Source organism: Emydura macquarii, unplaced genomic scaffold, assembly GCF_026122565.2.
Source record: "Emydura macquarii macquarii isolate MOO-44397 ecotype Brisbane River unplaced genomic scaffold, CSIRO-AGI_Emac_v2 contig_2676, whole genome shotgun sequence".
In the NCBI taxonomy this organism is placed as follows: Eukaryota; Metazoa; Chordata; order Testudines; family Chelidae; genus Emydura; species Emydura macquarii.
In genome coordinates, this window is record NW_027132813.1 from 40931785 (window position 1) to 40947781 (window position 15997).

Here is a 15997-nt window from a genome sequence, read left to right on the forward strand (position 1 = left end):
CTATAATTTCTGTAATTTATAGAGAAAAACAATTTTCAATCTTAAGTAACTGTCATAGAAAAATATCACAAACAAGATATTTTAGTCACAGAAGTTTATGTTGTATGCAACACAAAAAGTGTTGCAAATTATCCTGGAAAGATTACCACACTGGTCTAAGAAACTTGGTCTAGTATTGATGTAATCTAGACACATTTATTTCTGCTGTTTTCTGATTAGATAATTGTGTAACAACTTGAACTTTAGGAAATATTCCAATAAAAAATCCTTTTTATTATGAGGGTATATAAAAAATTGGAACTTATTTCTCATTAAAAATGAACTATTTAAATCCAAATATTTATAGAATCATAGAAATGAATGTAGGACTGGAAGGGATCTTGAGAAGTCATCAAGTCCACCCACCTGCATTGAGCCAGAACCAAGTAAACCTTGACCTATCCCAAGTGTTTGTCCAACCTGTTCTTAAAAACCTCCAATGATGGATTCCACAGCCTCCCTTGAAAGCCTATTACAGAGAGTAACTACCCTTATAGTTAGAAAGTTTCCTAATATCTAAGCTAAATCTCCTTTACTGCAGATTTTAGCCCATTACTTCTTGTCCTACCTTCAGTGGATATAAAGAACAATTGATCACTATCCTCTTAAAAACAGCCCTTAATATATTTGAAGACTTATCAGGTCCCTCCCTCAGTCTTCTTTTCTCAAGATTCAATGTCCCCAGTTTTGTAACCTTTCTTCATAGGTCAGTTTTCTAAGCCTTTCATCATTTCTGATGCTCTCCTCTGGACTCTGTCCAATTTTCCCACATTTTTCCTGAAGTGTGGAGTCCCGAACTGGACACAGTACTCCAGTTGAGGCCTGACCAGTACTGAGTAGATTAAAACAATGACCTTCCATGTCTTACATGCAACACTCCTGTTAATACACCCCAGAAGGATATTAACCTTTTTCGCAACTGCATCACATTGATGACTCATATTCAATTTGTGATGCACTATAACCCCAAGTCCTTTTCAGCAGTACTATCACCTAGCCAGTTATTTCCCATTTTTGTAGATGTGCATTTGATTTTCCCTTCCTAAGTGAACTACTTTGCACTTTATTGAATTTTGTTGAATTCAAATTAATTCTCCAACTTGTCAAGGTCTTTCTGAATTCCAATCCATTCCTCCAAAAGTGCTTGCAACTCCTCCCAAGTTCATGCCATCTGAAAGCTTTATAAGTATACTCTCCACTCCATTATCCAAGTTATTAATGAAAATATGGAATAGTACTAGATCCAGGACTGACCCTCTTCAGAACCCCACTAGATACACCCTCTCAGTTTGAAAGCAAACCATTGATAACTACTTGTTGAGTATGATTTTTTTAAGCCAGCTGTGCACCCACCTTTTTGTTCCAGCATCTTTCTAAGTATTGAAGTTAGGCAAAGTGGTTTATAATTGCCCGAGTCCTTTTTGTTCCCCTTTTTAAAGGCAGATACTATATTTGCCCTTCTCCAGTCCTTTGGGAACTCACCTATCTTCCATGACGCCTACTAACGGGTCCAAGATTGCTACAGCTAGTTCCATGTTTCTCTTAAAAGTTTAGTGAAGTAAAACTGAACCTGCACGTTTGTAATTCTCTCCCTCCCATCATGTCATTTTCATGTTAATGATGAAAATAGTTTTTAGAATGACAAGATAAATATTGTTACACTAATATGCACTAAAATGAGCATCAAGGATGAAAGCACAGTAATAGAATAAGAAAGAAAGATGACTAAACAAAATAGTTAAACCAACAGAAACTATGTTATGGGTTATGCACTGGGGAATAAATACATTTAAGTCCATTTTATATACACATTCACAGGAATTGGTGCTATCTATTTCTAATATATAAAAGTATCAAACTTCTATGTGGATTTCACCCATTTTGTGCTTACAAAATTAATTCTATTTTTTTTTACATCAAAGCAAAAATTAACAGAGCTTGCAAGAGTCAGATCTTCTGAGAAAATGCTAACATCAGATATTATAGAGCACTGTATCTTACCTTTGAAGTCCACTTCTCCATTCCCATCTGTGTCAAATATATCTATTACTCGCTGTACTAACGGGTTCTGTTGTAACTCGGGCAAAGACATGAACTCTTCCACACTCAAAGAACCAGAGTTGTCTAAATCAAGCTTCTTAAATCTCTTTCCTAGCCGTTTAATCTCATCTGCATCAACTAAAGGGGGAAAAAAAACCTGTTTTCAGAATTTCACAAATTACACAAATTTGTTACTTAATTATAATCTGTTTGCTCTGATATATTTAATTCAATTTCTATTCCAGTATTACAATTATTACACATCTCTGCAAAAGTTATATTATAGCCATAATCTCAAACACTTTTTATATTGAAAAGCTTTTATGATAAGCCATGTTTTCTATCAAATCCACTTACCAATTTTCTCCCCTGCACCAGCCATAGCACACTTAATCTTGTGACTCACTATAACTAAGGTATGCTGACTCAAGACTTTAAAGGATTGCTAATGTTAAGCTAATTCTTACTTATGGTCACATGGCTTCTACATTATAGGGAAGCCAAATTAGTGATTGGTTCCATCTGAAAGCAGAGTAATTTCATTTATAGTTAATCCTATCAAGACTTAAACAACTGAAAAAAATTGTTAATGATTTTTTTTTTTTTTTTTTTTTTAAACAAGTAGTAGTAAACTATTAGACTTATTTAAAGAAAGGCAATTACGTTTTTATTAGTTTATGTAAAACAAAAAGCAACAGTGTTACTTTGTCATGCCAAATACACTCTTATTTTACTACCATACTGGAAATCTATTTAATATTTTCACCATACAAAGTTAAAAAGACTGATGGCCACAGCAAAGCCACTGCAGTTTTGTCCCTAAAATCTTGCAATAGGCTTTAGAAGACTAAGGGTAAAATTTCTTTATCAACCTCAAAAACAGAACCTCTCCTTCCTATCCACCCATCCAGCAGCCTTGTCAATGGAAGAACAGAATAAACTACATAGGTAAAGAGCCCACTTTATCACAATCATATTAAAATTTAAAGCAATGTTGTTAGAGTGAGACAGACTTTGATAACAACTCTTCAAATAGTATGGTGATTATCACAGAAATAGCTCTAATAAAATAAATAAAACCAACAGACCTTCTGCAAGTATGTACAAATATTTCCTTTCATTAAATTATCTGTAGCCAAAATTTAGAACCACACTTTATACAATATTTGACATTAGATGCACTCTGAGATTTTTCAACAATATATTTTGCATATTTTTCCACAAGAGTTGTCAATCTGAACAAATGTTTTTTAAGAATGCCATTGTGTTACTATAACAGGAACAGTTATCTGTGCTTTTCTTAAAAGTGAGTTTATTGGAAATACCACTAAGTGCTCTGCTCGTTGTGCAGGGTGCTGGCTGAGAATTACTGTGACCGACTGCATCCCTATATTCACACTCTACACACTATTGTAATAATCTTTATACAACATATGCATTGTGAAGAAATATGTGTAGCAACCTTGTATGTAAAGTTATGAATTCCTTCTGAATGATGTTGGTAGCATATGTTCAAACCTATATAGCCCAGATTAGGCAGGACTGGTCAAGCAGGTCTTTTAAGAATGTGTTTACTTCAATTTACATATAAGTAGCAAACAAAGTCCTTGAGACAGCAAGAGGGAGACAAGGCAAATCTGCATTTCAGCAAACCACAGCATGAAACCTCTTTCATAATGACTCTGTCTCCATGCTTACAATGGGAATGAAATTTATCGAGGGGTAACCCTAAAACAATTTCAAAGGGTGACAACTATAAAAGGGAGGGGCAAAAACACAAGTTCTCTCTCCCTATCCATCTCTCTTTTTTCCACCTAAGACAACAAAAGAAACTGCCTATAAACTTTGGGAGAAGACCTTGACCTGAAATTTGGTCAGCCCGGTTGCTGGGAGCATTTGGTAAGAATTGCACTTTGAACCAAGTCTAGTTCGTAGAATTTAGAAAGCGTTTTATCTTTATTTCTTTGTAACCATTTCTTCTTGTAATGCCTTATACTTGTATTCACTTAAAATCTCTCTCTCTGTAGTTAAATAAACTTGTTTTATTGTTTAATTACAACTAGTCCAGTGTTGTCTTTAAAATCAACCATGTGGGTAACTCCACTTATGGCAGCAAACTGTTGTATATTGATTCCGTTGGAGGGACAACAGACCTAATATACCTGGACTGTTCAGGAGAGGGCTGCAGAATGCAGAACATACATTTTTGGGGAAAATCCAGGACTGGGGCGGCTTGTTGGGGTCACCCTGCAATTAGTAACCAAGACTGCTGGACACACCAGAGTGTGGCTGGTGTTTGCTGACAAACTGCTGGAGTCAGAATTGCTGGACAAGGGCTGTGTCTATGCACAGACACGCAGGGTGTAACCTGCATGCTGTTTGTGAGGAGTCCAAGTTGTGAGTTACAGCAGCAAAGCATTGTGAGGCTCCCCAAGCTGAAGAGCAGGGGTGACAGTGCCACTCACTCGTCTGGATTGCACTCTGATCATCATAATTGCACATGTACCTTAGACCATGTCTATACATACAGCGCTGCATGGCACAGTTGCACCGATACAGCTGTGCTGCTGCAGCGCATCTGGTGAAGATGTTCTATGCCGGGAGAGCTCTCCTGTTGGCAATCGTACAACAGCAAGAGATAACATTCTTCGGGCTTTCTGTATCTCAGATTTGCTCCATCAGCCCTGTTCTCAGATAATAGATTTTGATATCTTCTTGCCTTTAAGAGCAGGATGACTTAAAATAAGGATCACTTTAGACTTATGGAATGGACTTATAGTTCTTGTACGTTTTAAATCACTTTAAGTGCCTTTCTGACAGCCATTGCAGGGCATGCCTTTTCCTTAAAGGAAAAAGCTTTAGGACTGAATGATGACAATACAATCACTTGAAACTGACAGAAAATTGGTGTTGACTTTGGGAATAAAAGATTGATTCATGATCAATGTTGCTTTGTTGTAGAAAATGTAAAACTGTGGTTGCAATTCTGCAATCTGTCTGTCCAGTCACCACTTCTTAAAATGGGAAAAAAGACTGATCTTCCTTCAGTAGTTCATAAAAATATGGCAAGTAAAAGTGACCAGAAGAAGACTGAGGTCTTGGTGGAAGTGCCCTATGCATCAAAGATGGATGCATTAGTGATTCTGTCCTTAAACTTTTTTACATCTGGATGCCTTGAGATCCTATTCTACCAAGTTAATCCTAGGATAGTGGCATGGGTGATATTTTTCTCTTAAACTGATGACTTTTATATCAATGGTGATACCTCAAAAGTTGTATCTGCTCTATTTGGTAGTGGTTGAGTGTATCTGTGTCATGTTGCCCCGTCTCAAGGACAACTGGTTTCTCAGCCAGTAGGGAGCCCATAGGGACATCCCTCCCTTCTTTGGAGAAGAGCGGGAATGGAGGAAAAGCACACAGAAGGGTCTTTGGCACACATCTATCAATAGCGTACCTTGTTCTTATCTCTTGGCAGAGAGCTGAGGGATCTCACAGTTTTGTCAATGCAGTGACCACCACTGATTTGTTCATGCAGTCATGCAGAATATTTCCATATTCTATATTCAAAATGATCTAGCTACCTTACTGAGCTCTCTCTCTCTTTTTTTTAATGCAGAGTTTTGAGATATATGGTTTCTCTTTCCCCAATTCAGGTACATATGCCTGTCTGCAGAATAGGCACAAGTCCCAATCTACATGTCTAACTTGTCAGTGCAACCCACAATAAGTATGGCTCTTTGTCCCATCTAGAGGCTGGACCACATAAAGGACTTCTGAGTCTGCTAATTTCTGGTGTCCTTTAATACAAGCTGCATAGGCTCACACTTTTAGACTGAGGTCCTGGGTTCAATCTATAAAGACAATCCAACGAACAGTGTCATTACAAGTAGTGGCCTGTACGGGGCATTTGAACTGCTGTGCATGTATGAAATGGCAAACAAGCTTTCCTGGCCAGAAGGAGATTGTACCACACACTATACACACTGTAGCTATGTGTCCCTTTATTGGTTGGACCAGGTGTAGAGGCTTGAGTCTACTACTACCTCCAAGACAAGAGATATGGTCCTTTTGCTTAGGTAGTAGAGACCCATACTCTCCAGAAATCCCAGTTTCAGTCTTCACAGACAACCCAGCCAGGGGCATCACTACATAAGTAGCAATACAAGTCCTGGAAAAGGAAAGTAGTAGCTGGGGTAGGCACAGCCTCAGTACCTCTGAGCAAGGTGGGAGAAAAGAACAAGGTCTAGACAGGCAATCCTGGGTCCCTACCAACTTGGCCAGATCAGAGTTTAAAAAAAAAAAAAAAAAAAAAAAAGTTTGGTAACAGTTTATCTTGAGGTTCTGCAGCAGTAAGTCTGGATAACTGCTTGCAACTATGGAGGCAGAAAAAAATGACAGGCTCTTCTAGAATAGAATTTTTCCCCTACTGCCAAGTACTGACAGGTCTGATTCTGCTTCCAGGGCTGCAAAAGCATGCTAAACAGCCATTGTACAATCTGTAGACTTGTCTATGCTGAACTGCTTCCTCAGCTGCCAGCACATGGAACTGGAAAGAGATATAAGGTAAATAAAGCAGCTCTGAGTACCAGTTCATTTAATTAGGCTTTGGATTGTTAACATGCTGCATTCCCCCCTGCCAATGATCTTCTGCTTAGAATGAATAGTATCTAGGGTGTGTGTCTGTACAGCCTAGCACCCCTCGATAGTGCCAGGACCATGCTGTTCATCAGCTCTACAGTGCAAACAATGCTGGCAGAGCTGCACAGAAACCACTCTGGACCTCACATATAGCCTGCATCACTTTATACTAACGCTTATGCGGAAAGGCTTAACAGATTAGGAACGGGAAGCAAAGTACTCCTGGCAACTGGCCAAATTACTGAAAACAGTTCCTCTGATAAAATCCATAGATAAGGTATGACTGTATGTTCCCACTCTGTATCAGTATATCAAAGATTTTGTTCACTAACTTTTTGCTTCTAGCAGCAAGAGCTCAGCTAGGTTTTCAGAGAAAATAATGAAAACTATATTGTATACAGTGCCAATATATCCATTATTTGGAATGTCAGTCATTAGTTGAATTCAGGGGCAGCCAGCAATATAGATTTTATTTAGCTCCTGTCCATAGTTCCACCCCCGTCACCACCATCTGTGGGCAATAAAGTGTCATAAGAACTAACACAGTTTAAATAGAAGCCTTCTTTGGGGGGAGGCAAGAGAGGGAAACCTGTATCTTGGGAACCCGTTGACCAACTGACCTGAAATTTGCACCACTAACCCTATCCCAGGACTTCAACTGGCATAGCAATTTTCAGGCCATGTATTTAGAATGTGCTTAGAGCACTTTGAAAAATTGATTCCAAATTGATTCTGGCACAACCTTATCTGCAAGGGCCACCCCACAATGAAAAAATAAATGGGGGAAAGAACATTCATTTAAACATTTTACACATATTGGGTGATAACAAAAAGTACATGAGCACACAAGCGCACACCCTATTCCTGATTCAAATTGTAAAATTCCTCAAAGCCAAACAAAATATTTGAAAAAGCACAATAGAGCACCCCATAAGAAATCACTGCATATGAAGACTGGCAACATTAAAACATGCTGAGCTACAGGTAAAAGGCTAAATACAAGAACTGGGATTTTAAAACAATGAAAAAAAAAGTACAGAAAAAAGAAACAGTGGAAAATATAAATGCAACCCTGAAATTCCAGAACAAATACACAGACAGAAGGGGTGATAAGAAATAGAAAATTAAAAAGAATATCTGAAGAACAAGAAAAGTTAAGGAAAGAACGATGGAGAAACAAGTAATGTCTTTTAAACTTTCTTTAAGAAAGTTTATCTAAAGTTGTAGGTTAGGCACAGGTTTTGGAGGGGGGGGGAATGGGTGGCAGTAAAGCAGTTGTATTATAAAAGCCCATTTGACGGTTGGGAGAAACTGTGCAAAGAAATACTTAGTCTATCTGGTAACATTTACCTCCATGCTTTCTTAAAATTCTTGCAGACAAGAATCTCTCCTCCACAAACGTATACACTATAAGTATCTAACCATTATAGCATCAAGATAGACTTTCTAAGACCCAGTGGGGAAAACTATTTTAAAAGTAGAAAATTATCATTCATGCTAGGTTACATGACTTGTTTCAAAATTTCTTAACAGAGAAGATTATCATGGAGCTTTTGCAAGGAAAAATGGGCAGTGCAACAATGAAATACAATATATACTGTACTTCAACAGAAGAGAAATTCAGATTTTTAGAGCCAAAAGGGACCATAATGATTAACTAATCTGACCCCGCCGTATAACACAACTTAGAAAGTACAGTCAAGGAAGAAGAAGTTATTATTTGCATATAATTGCTTGCCAGAGGTGTAAATATTAGTAAATCCTCATGCTTAAATCCATGCTCCCAGTCTAAGTCAAGCCAGAACTCTCCAAGGGTTACAGAGTTTTCCAAGCTACCAGGAAGTGGCACATTTCACCTCTAAAGAAGGGGTGCAACAACTTCTAGGACCAGTGATTTTCAGCTGAAAATCCAAAAGCATTAACAAATACACACATGACTCAAACTTTGTGAAAGATGGGGGAGTGTGGATCTACTACACCCTGTACCTCGAGAGAAGTTTCTTTTGGGAGAAAAGGTAATTATTTATCTGTAATAGTTGCAATAAATCCCCATTCTTGGGACATTAAATGCTTGAATGATTTCTCTTTAGAAGAGGAAGTCTGAGACAGAAGTGAAAAATAAGGAAGAGACTACCAAGTCAGGCTGCAAATAGCAAATTGGTGCGTGAGCATCGGTGAACCAACTGCCACAAGCAGCAAACATTACAATAGCATAATTATTTTATAATTGCAGGAAAATATCAAATACAAAACATCTAGCTGGAGTCACATCCCATGCTCCCTAAAATATATACTGTAGTTCAACAGTTCCCAATCTGGAGTGGGAGACCCCCAGGAGGAGGGGGGGGGGGGGGCATCAAAGATTACAGGGGGACCATGAGGCTTCAGTAATATTGAGGTCATTTAAACCCTGTGTTCCATGCTGGACACAGCAGCCTCAAGCTCTGTGCCAGCCAGAGTAGAGGAGCAGGCCCCCTAACTCCACGCCAACTGGGCGCAGACCTCCTGAGCTCACGCCGGCCAGAGTGAAGAAGCAGCTCACCCAAGCTCCACTCTGTCCAGAGCACGGGAGCAGCCCCGCACCAGCCAGGCGCCTGGCCAGAGAGGAGCAGCCCTGAGTCAGTGGGAGCCTGAAGCAGCCCTGGCCAACCCGCTAGGGCCCGCCTCCATTACCCTCAGTCCATGAGGGACAGTAAGAGGTGGGGCCACACATGGCGTGCAGTGGTGGTTGTGCCAGACAAGGCTTAACTTCCTACTCAGGTAAGAGTAATTTATTATTATTATGAATGTAATTTAGTGTTATTATCATCAATATGTGTTTATAGGGGTTATGTGTGCTTATGGTCAGTGAGGGAGTGGATCGGGACATGGAGGAAGCATGTATTTTACCTAGTGTTAACTGGTGGGGCTTTCACTCAAAAAGGTTGGGAACCACTGGCTTAGTATAAAAGGTTAGAAGGTCAATTGGTTGGTTCATGTGAAAAGAAGAGGGCACTTTAAGAATAAACTTTTGGTGTGACCTGAGAATAACATTGTCGTTAAAGAATACAGTAAAAGGGAGGTGCGCCATAAGTGCCATTATTTTCCCTATTCTCCTTGCCGAGGTGACGGCCACTCAAAATGCTGTCTTCATTGACAGGTGTGTAAGCAAATAAGCAGCCATGAGTTCAAAAGGCGGTCTAGTCAAGCTCTTTAAAACTAGATTTAGGCCCCAAATTTGGAGAGGTATCTGGGATGGGGAAAGAGGTTCATTATGTCCTTGAGGAATCTCTTTGTATTTGGATATGAGAAAACTGAGTATCCCTCTACTTGTTGATGGAAAGTCACTATGGACAGGAGGTGTACTTTAAGTAAACTCAAGGATAGCCCTCCTTGTCTTCTTGAGAGACAGTATGTAATCTAACACCACAGGAAGAATAGCGGATGTCAGGATATCATGCCTGGAATTGCACCAAACCTGAAACGTGGTCCACTTTTGTAGATAAGTGCAATGGGTCTCTGATTTCCTACTGTGTAGTAGCACTTCCTGTATCTCCTCAGAGCAGGTGTTCTCTATGCATTGGAACCATGAAGTAGCCAAGCCTTCAGCTGGAGTATCTGAAGGTTGGGATGGAGAGTGTGTCCTCCATTCTGCTAGAGGAGATAAAGAGAGGGATGAAGAGGGATTGGTGGACACATCACCAGCTGTGATGGGTCGGGTCCCACATCTATCTCAGCCAGGTGGAAGCAATCAGTATAATGTTTGCTTTTTATTTTTATTTTAACAGGACTTTCAACAACAGAGGGAATGAGGGGAAAGGTGTAAAGAAAGCCTTTGTCCCATGGAGGAAGGAGAGTATCACCTAATAAGTGCTGTCTGAGGCCAGCCCTGGAACAGTAGTGTAGGCATTTCCTATTCAGGTACATAGCAAACAAATCTATTGTTGGTGTCCACCACTGACAGAATATGCTGCAAAGTACTGCTGGATTCAGTTCCAACTCATGGTTGTGTAAGAGCTTGTGTAAGACTGTCCGCTGTTGTGTTCTGCACTTCTGGTAGGTAGGCTGCTGATATTAGAATATTCTGGTAAATGCACCAGTTCCAGAGCTTTAGCGTTTCTTGTGCAAGACAATGATCTGGCACCCCCTGACGATTTATGTAGTACATGGACATGATGTTGTCTGTCATGACCTTCCTGTGCGTATCTCTGAGCAGTGGGAGGAAGTGAGTGCAAGCGTTCCTGATGATCCTGAGTTTGAGGAGGTTGATGTGGAGAGTCGCCTCTGTGGGCGACGACTTGCCAAGTTGTGAGGTTGTTGAGATGTTCACCCCAACACATGAGGGAGGCGTCCATAATGAGAAATAATGTTGGGAGAGAGGGCTGAGTGAACGGGACCTGCGTACAAACGTTTACCGGATCTTTCCACCAATCCAGGGAATGTCTGACCCTAGAAGACATGAAGAGAGGTTTGTCTAACAGTTCAGCTAGGTTTACAAGCCAAACAGATACGTCTTCAGACACTTCATGTGTAGTCTAGCATGAGATATTACAAACATACCAACTGCCATGTGCCCCAGAAGCTGGAGGAAATATCTGGCCGAAGTTTGAGAGCTGGCTTGAACTGTCTCCATAAACGTGGACAGGCTGTGAAATCTGTGTTGTGGAAAGAGCGCCCTTGCATTCAGTGAGGTGAAGGCAGCTCCTATAAGCTCCAAACATTACTGAGCTAAGGTTGATTTATGGACATTGATTTGCAGGCCCAGATTTGTGAATATACCCACAGTTCTGTGGGTGGCCTGTAGAGCTTCTTCGAAGGAGCAGGCCCTGAGAAGACAACTGTCCAAGTATGGGTAGTTTATAATAACCTGGGTATGTAGGTGAGCCACCACTACGAGTGGACCTTGGAGAATACTTTGGGGGCCAACAAAAGGCCAAAGGGGAGTACTCTGTACTGGTAATGGTCCTAACCCAGAGTAAATCTGAGGAATCATCTGTTGGATGGTAGGATCGATATGTGGAAATACATGTCCAGGAGGTTGAGGGTCGAAAACCAATCTCTTTCTTCCAGAGAGTTTGTGTGACCATCCTTAATTTTCAAGCATTGACATATTTGTTCAGTACCCTGAGGTCCAGTACTCGGCCTCCCTTTTTCTTTAGGATCAGGAAATATCGAGAGTAAAAACCTTTGCTACGGAGATGCAAAGGGACAGGTTCTATGGCTCCTAGGCAGAGGAGGTGATCTATCCCCAGTCGCAACTGTCTCTTGTGAGAAAGGTCCCTGAAGAGGGATAGGGAAGCAGGTTGGGGGATGGAGGTGAAGTGGACTGAATACCCATCGGAGATAAATTTCCAAAACTCATCTGTCGGATGTTATGCGTTCCTAGTTGTGGCAGAACAGAGCAAGGCAGTGTCCAAAAGCGCCTCTTTGATGGGAAGGGCTATCCTGGAGGAGGAGGATGTATGTAAAACATCCAGCAGCTTATGGTGAGTGTCTTTTACCTTATAAATACCTCTCGGGGAGGTATCTACCACCCTTAGTCAGTTCTTGGAAAAGTTTAAGGGAGGTGAAGGTTCAGGAAATGGCAGCTGATGTCGAAGGGAGTGGTCTCTCGGGGCCTCAACCAAGATATCAAAACTGATATTTTGAAGGGTAGGTTGAAATGTTGAAGAATGGGGGCCTGATGATTTGCACCTCTGGAATTTGGATTTCTTTCTCTATGCCTCATGGTAGCATTGTGGTGGGAACTCTGGTGTATGCAGTCTGTGAAGACTGAGGACTAAATTTTCTCTTTTGTGCAGGCATACAGATCCGCAATGACCAAAGTGTGGCTCTGGAGTCTTTAAGTGTGTGGAGTGACACACCGGTCTTTTCACGAAGCAACTTAGAACCTTCAAAGGGAAGGTCCTTGACAGTTGTTTGCACCTCCTTTGGGAAGCCCAAAATACGCAACCAGGAAGCTCACCGCATCATAACTGCTGTTGATATGGACCAGACCACTGTATCAGCTGCATCAAGCACTATCTGGAGTGCTGTTTTAGCCACTAACTGCCCTTCGTTGATCATGGCTCAAAATTGTTCCTGTTGTGATTCTGGGGGATGGTCAATAAAGGAGTGAAGTTTGACATAGTTCATGTAGTCATATTTTCCTGTTAAGACCTTGTAGTTTGCAATGCCGAATTGCAAAATAGCAGAAGAGTAGGCTTTTAGTCCAAATAAATCAAGACGCTTCCAATCCCTGTAAATGCTGAACTTGGAATGATGTTGCTGGCCACTGAAGTTCAATGGATCTTTCGCGATGGAATTAGGCAGAGGATGGGAAAAAAGAAATTCCGTATCACTGGGAAGTACATCATACTTTTTTATCAGCCCGTTTGCATGTTGTTGTGGCCAATGCTGGCATTTGCCATATAAGTGTAGCTGGGTCCAGGGTTGGTTGTGGGAGGAAGCATAGCAAGAGTGAAGGTAGACGACCTCCTCCTCCTGGTCACAATCCAACTCTCCACTGGAAAACCATGGAGATGATACGGAGACCGGAGTTGCATTGGTTGGTGCCAGTGGGATTCTGGGGCTCAAGATGTGCCCAGTACTGGAGCCGCCGTACTGACTGGCCTTTTGTCCAAATAAATCAAGACACTTACAATCCCTGTAAGTGGTGGACTTGGAATGATCTTGCTGGCCACAGAAGTTCACTGCATCTATCATGATGGAATTAGGCAGAGGATGGGAAAAAAGAAATTTCATATCCCTGGGAAGTACATCATACTTTTTATCGGTCCGTTCGCATGTCGTTGTGGCCGATGCTGGCATTTGCTATATAAGCTTAGCTGGGTCCAAAAGCACCTCGTTTATGGAAAGGGCTATCTTGGAAGAGGAAGATGTATGTAAAACATCCAGCAGCTTATGGTGAGTGTCTTTTATAAAGTATCTACCACCCTCTTAATCAGATCTTGGAAGAGTTTAAAATCATCTGCCATAGACAGTGGAGGGGGCATTACTGCCTCGTCTGGAGAGGAGAAACAGATTTTAGTATATGGTGTAACTTCCTGCTGCTCCAGGATCTCTTCAGCAGGTTCTGGAGATGGTGGCTGAGAGGGACTGCCTTGCAGTCTCTTGGTGTATAACACCTGACTCCCAGGAGGCATGGTGCCTATAGGCTGCCCATGGATCCCAAAAGGGCCACTCAGGCAGTGGAAAAAGCATGGGAGGCTGAGCCCATGTTGGTCATACCCCAGGAGTTAAAGTCCAGATCGATGATATGACTAGGAAGGCCCAGGTTGGTAGTGGGAGGAAGCATAGTGAGTGACGGTACAGGACCTCCCAAATTCCTGTGGCGCCACAGTAATTGGTACAGTCAGTGGTTGCCGGTACTGAGTTGGCGGTATCAAGAGAGCAGGCAAACTTCAACGCACTGTGCAGTCTGATGATGGTTGCCTTGTAGTCATCAGTACTGAGGGCATCTGTACTGACGCCATCTTCAAGATGCATCATGGTCTCCAAACCTGTCCCTGACTGGCAGTACTTCTACTTTGGTGTCTGTGTCCATGGGGTCCTTAGGAGTACCAGTGATGTCTGTCACACCGGACCCACGCGATCTGTGCTTAGACGCCTTCAGTGCCATCGGCACTGAATAGACTAAACATGACGAGGACCTTTTTGAAGGTCTTGTGTGGGGAGTCTGAGGATTACTTCCTTGGTTTACCGGCCTTGGAGATGGAAGTCTGCAGAGAAGACTCATGTCACATGAGAGACTCTGGGTGCGGTTCAGACACAGACTGGAGAGTTCCCTCCATAAGAAGCAGCTTCAGTTTCAGGTTTTTTCACTGCTGACGGAAGGTACACTTCTGTGGAATATGGCTCTCCCCAAGACAATGGACACAGCAGGAATGCCCATTCGTTCCTGGAATAGACTGCAGAGGCACCTCTTAAACCCTGGGCGAGCCGGGCATGCCCCTTACTGGGGGCAATCCCCAGTATAGGAGAAAAAAGAGTAAAGCAAAAAGATTTAAAAACAAACAAACAGGAAGAGAAAAAAACTAAAGGAAACCCTACGAGACTAAGACCTTGTCTACACTAGCATTTATGCCAGCAAAACTTTTGTCGCTCAGGGGTGTGAAACATGAAGTTTTGCCAGCATAAATGCTTGTGCGGACAGTGCTATGTTAATGGAAGATGCTCTCCTGCTGGCATAGCAACCACCACTCATTTAGGTGGTTTTATTATTTTGGTGGGAGAGCTGTCTTCCATCGACATAATGCGGTTACACAAGTGTTCTTACACTGGCACAGCTGTACCCATACAGTTGTGCTGCTGTAAGTTTTAAGTGTAGACTAGCCCAAAGAAGAAAACACTAAAACTAGCTAAGAACGAATTTCTAAAAAGTAAAGTATCCGTAAACAGACTGCTAATGGCTCCATTTTTAGCCAAGGCGGCTGAGAAGGAACTGAGGGTGGTTTTCCCACACAGTGCTAATTAGCTTCAAGGGCAGAGCACAAGGAGGAGAGAGCGCATTTTATTATGTTGGTGGGCTGAACAGACACTGCTACCAAAGATCTCCGATCAGATGCGCAGGGATGCACATACACCTACAGTGGAGCACCCATAGGGACACTATTCGAAGAACACCACAAAATACTTTTTCATGGGCTTCTCAAACAGTTAAAGAATGCTAAATGAAACATGTAATCCAATTTGCAACAATTGTGGGAAACAGCTAAACAACTTCAACCAGCAAGATGTCTGATAGGTATCTTGTGACAACCTGCATAAAAAGGATGTCTCCTGTCCATATCTAATAAAGGGATTGAATTTATTGTCAAAGGAAATATGATCCAAAGATTTTCTGAGAGTGACCAGAATCTGTTTTTGTCTTGGACAATTTATACACACCATGAACCTGTGATGAGTAGCAGGAACATCCTTCCAGGAGGCATTCTAAAAAATGTTTTTATTATTACTGAATGCAGAGACCTTCTAAACAGTTTGTCATTGACTTGTTGTGTACACTTGAAAATATGCTCTTCGTTCTTATAGAAAATGGTAATATAAGACCAGTATTAAATCAACCAGTCTTGATCTGCAGTTACCCACATTGACGATGAATTTTCTAAGAACATACTGGGGCAATGTTGACTAGAAAGAAGGGGCAAATTTCCAAAGAAGAAAAGTTATCATTCCAAGGCCATGGTAAGATTATGGACAATGGAGGCAAGAATCTAAGATGAAAAGGAGAGAGAGGAGATGGAGTGGGGTTTGAGAATATTCCTTCGGTTTTAGACATTTCGCTGAAACATAGAAAACA

General features: G+C 41.4%; 1 protein-coding gene across 1 annotated transcript in view; it reads right to left on the bottom strand.

Moving 5' to 3' along the window:
- Positions 1–15997, bottom strand: part of PPP3R1 (protein phosphatase 3 regulatory subunit B, alpha) — a 69174-nt gene that overhangs the window by 10919 nt on the left and 42258 nt on the right. The window contains exon 3 of the mRNA XM_067565275.1: positions 2041–2217. Within this exon, the coding sequence (XP_067421376.1) occupies positions 2041–2217 (177 nt within the window). The remainder of the gene's footprint in view (positions 1–2040; positions 2218–15997) is intronic.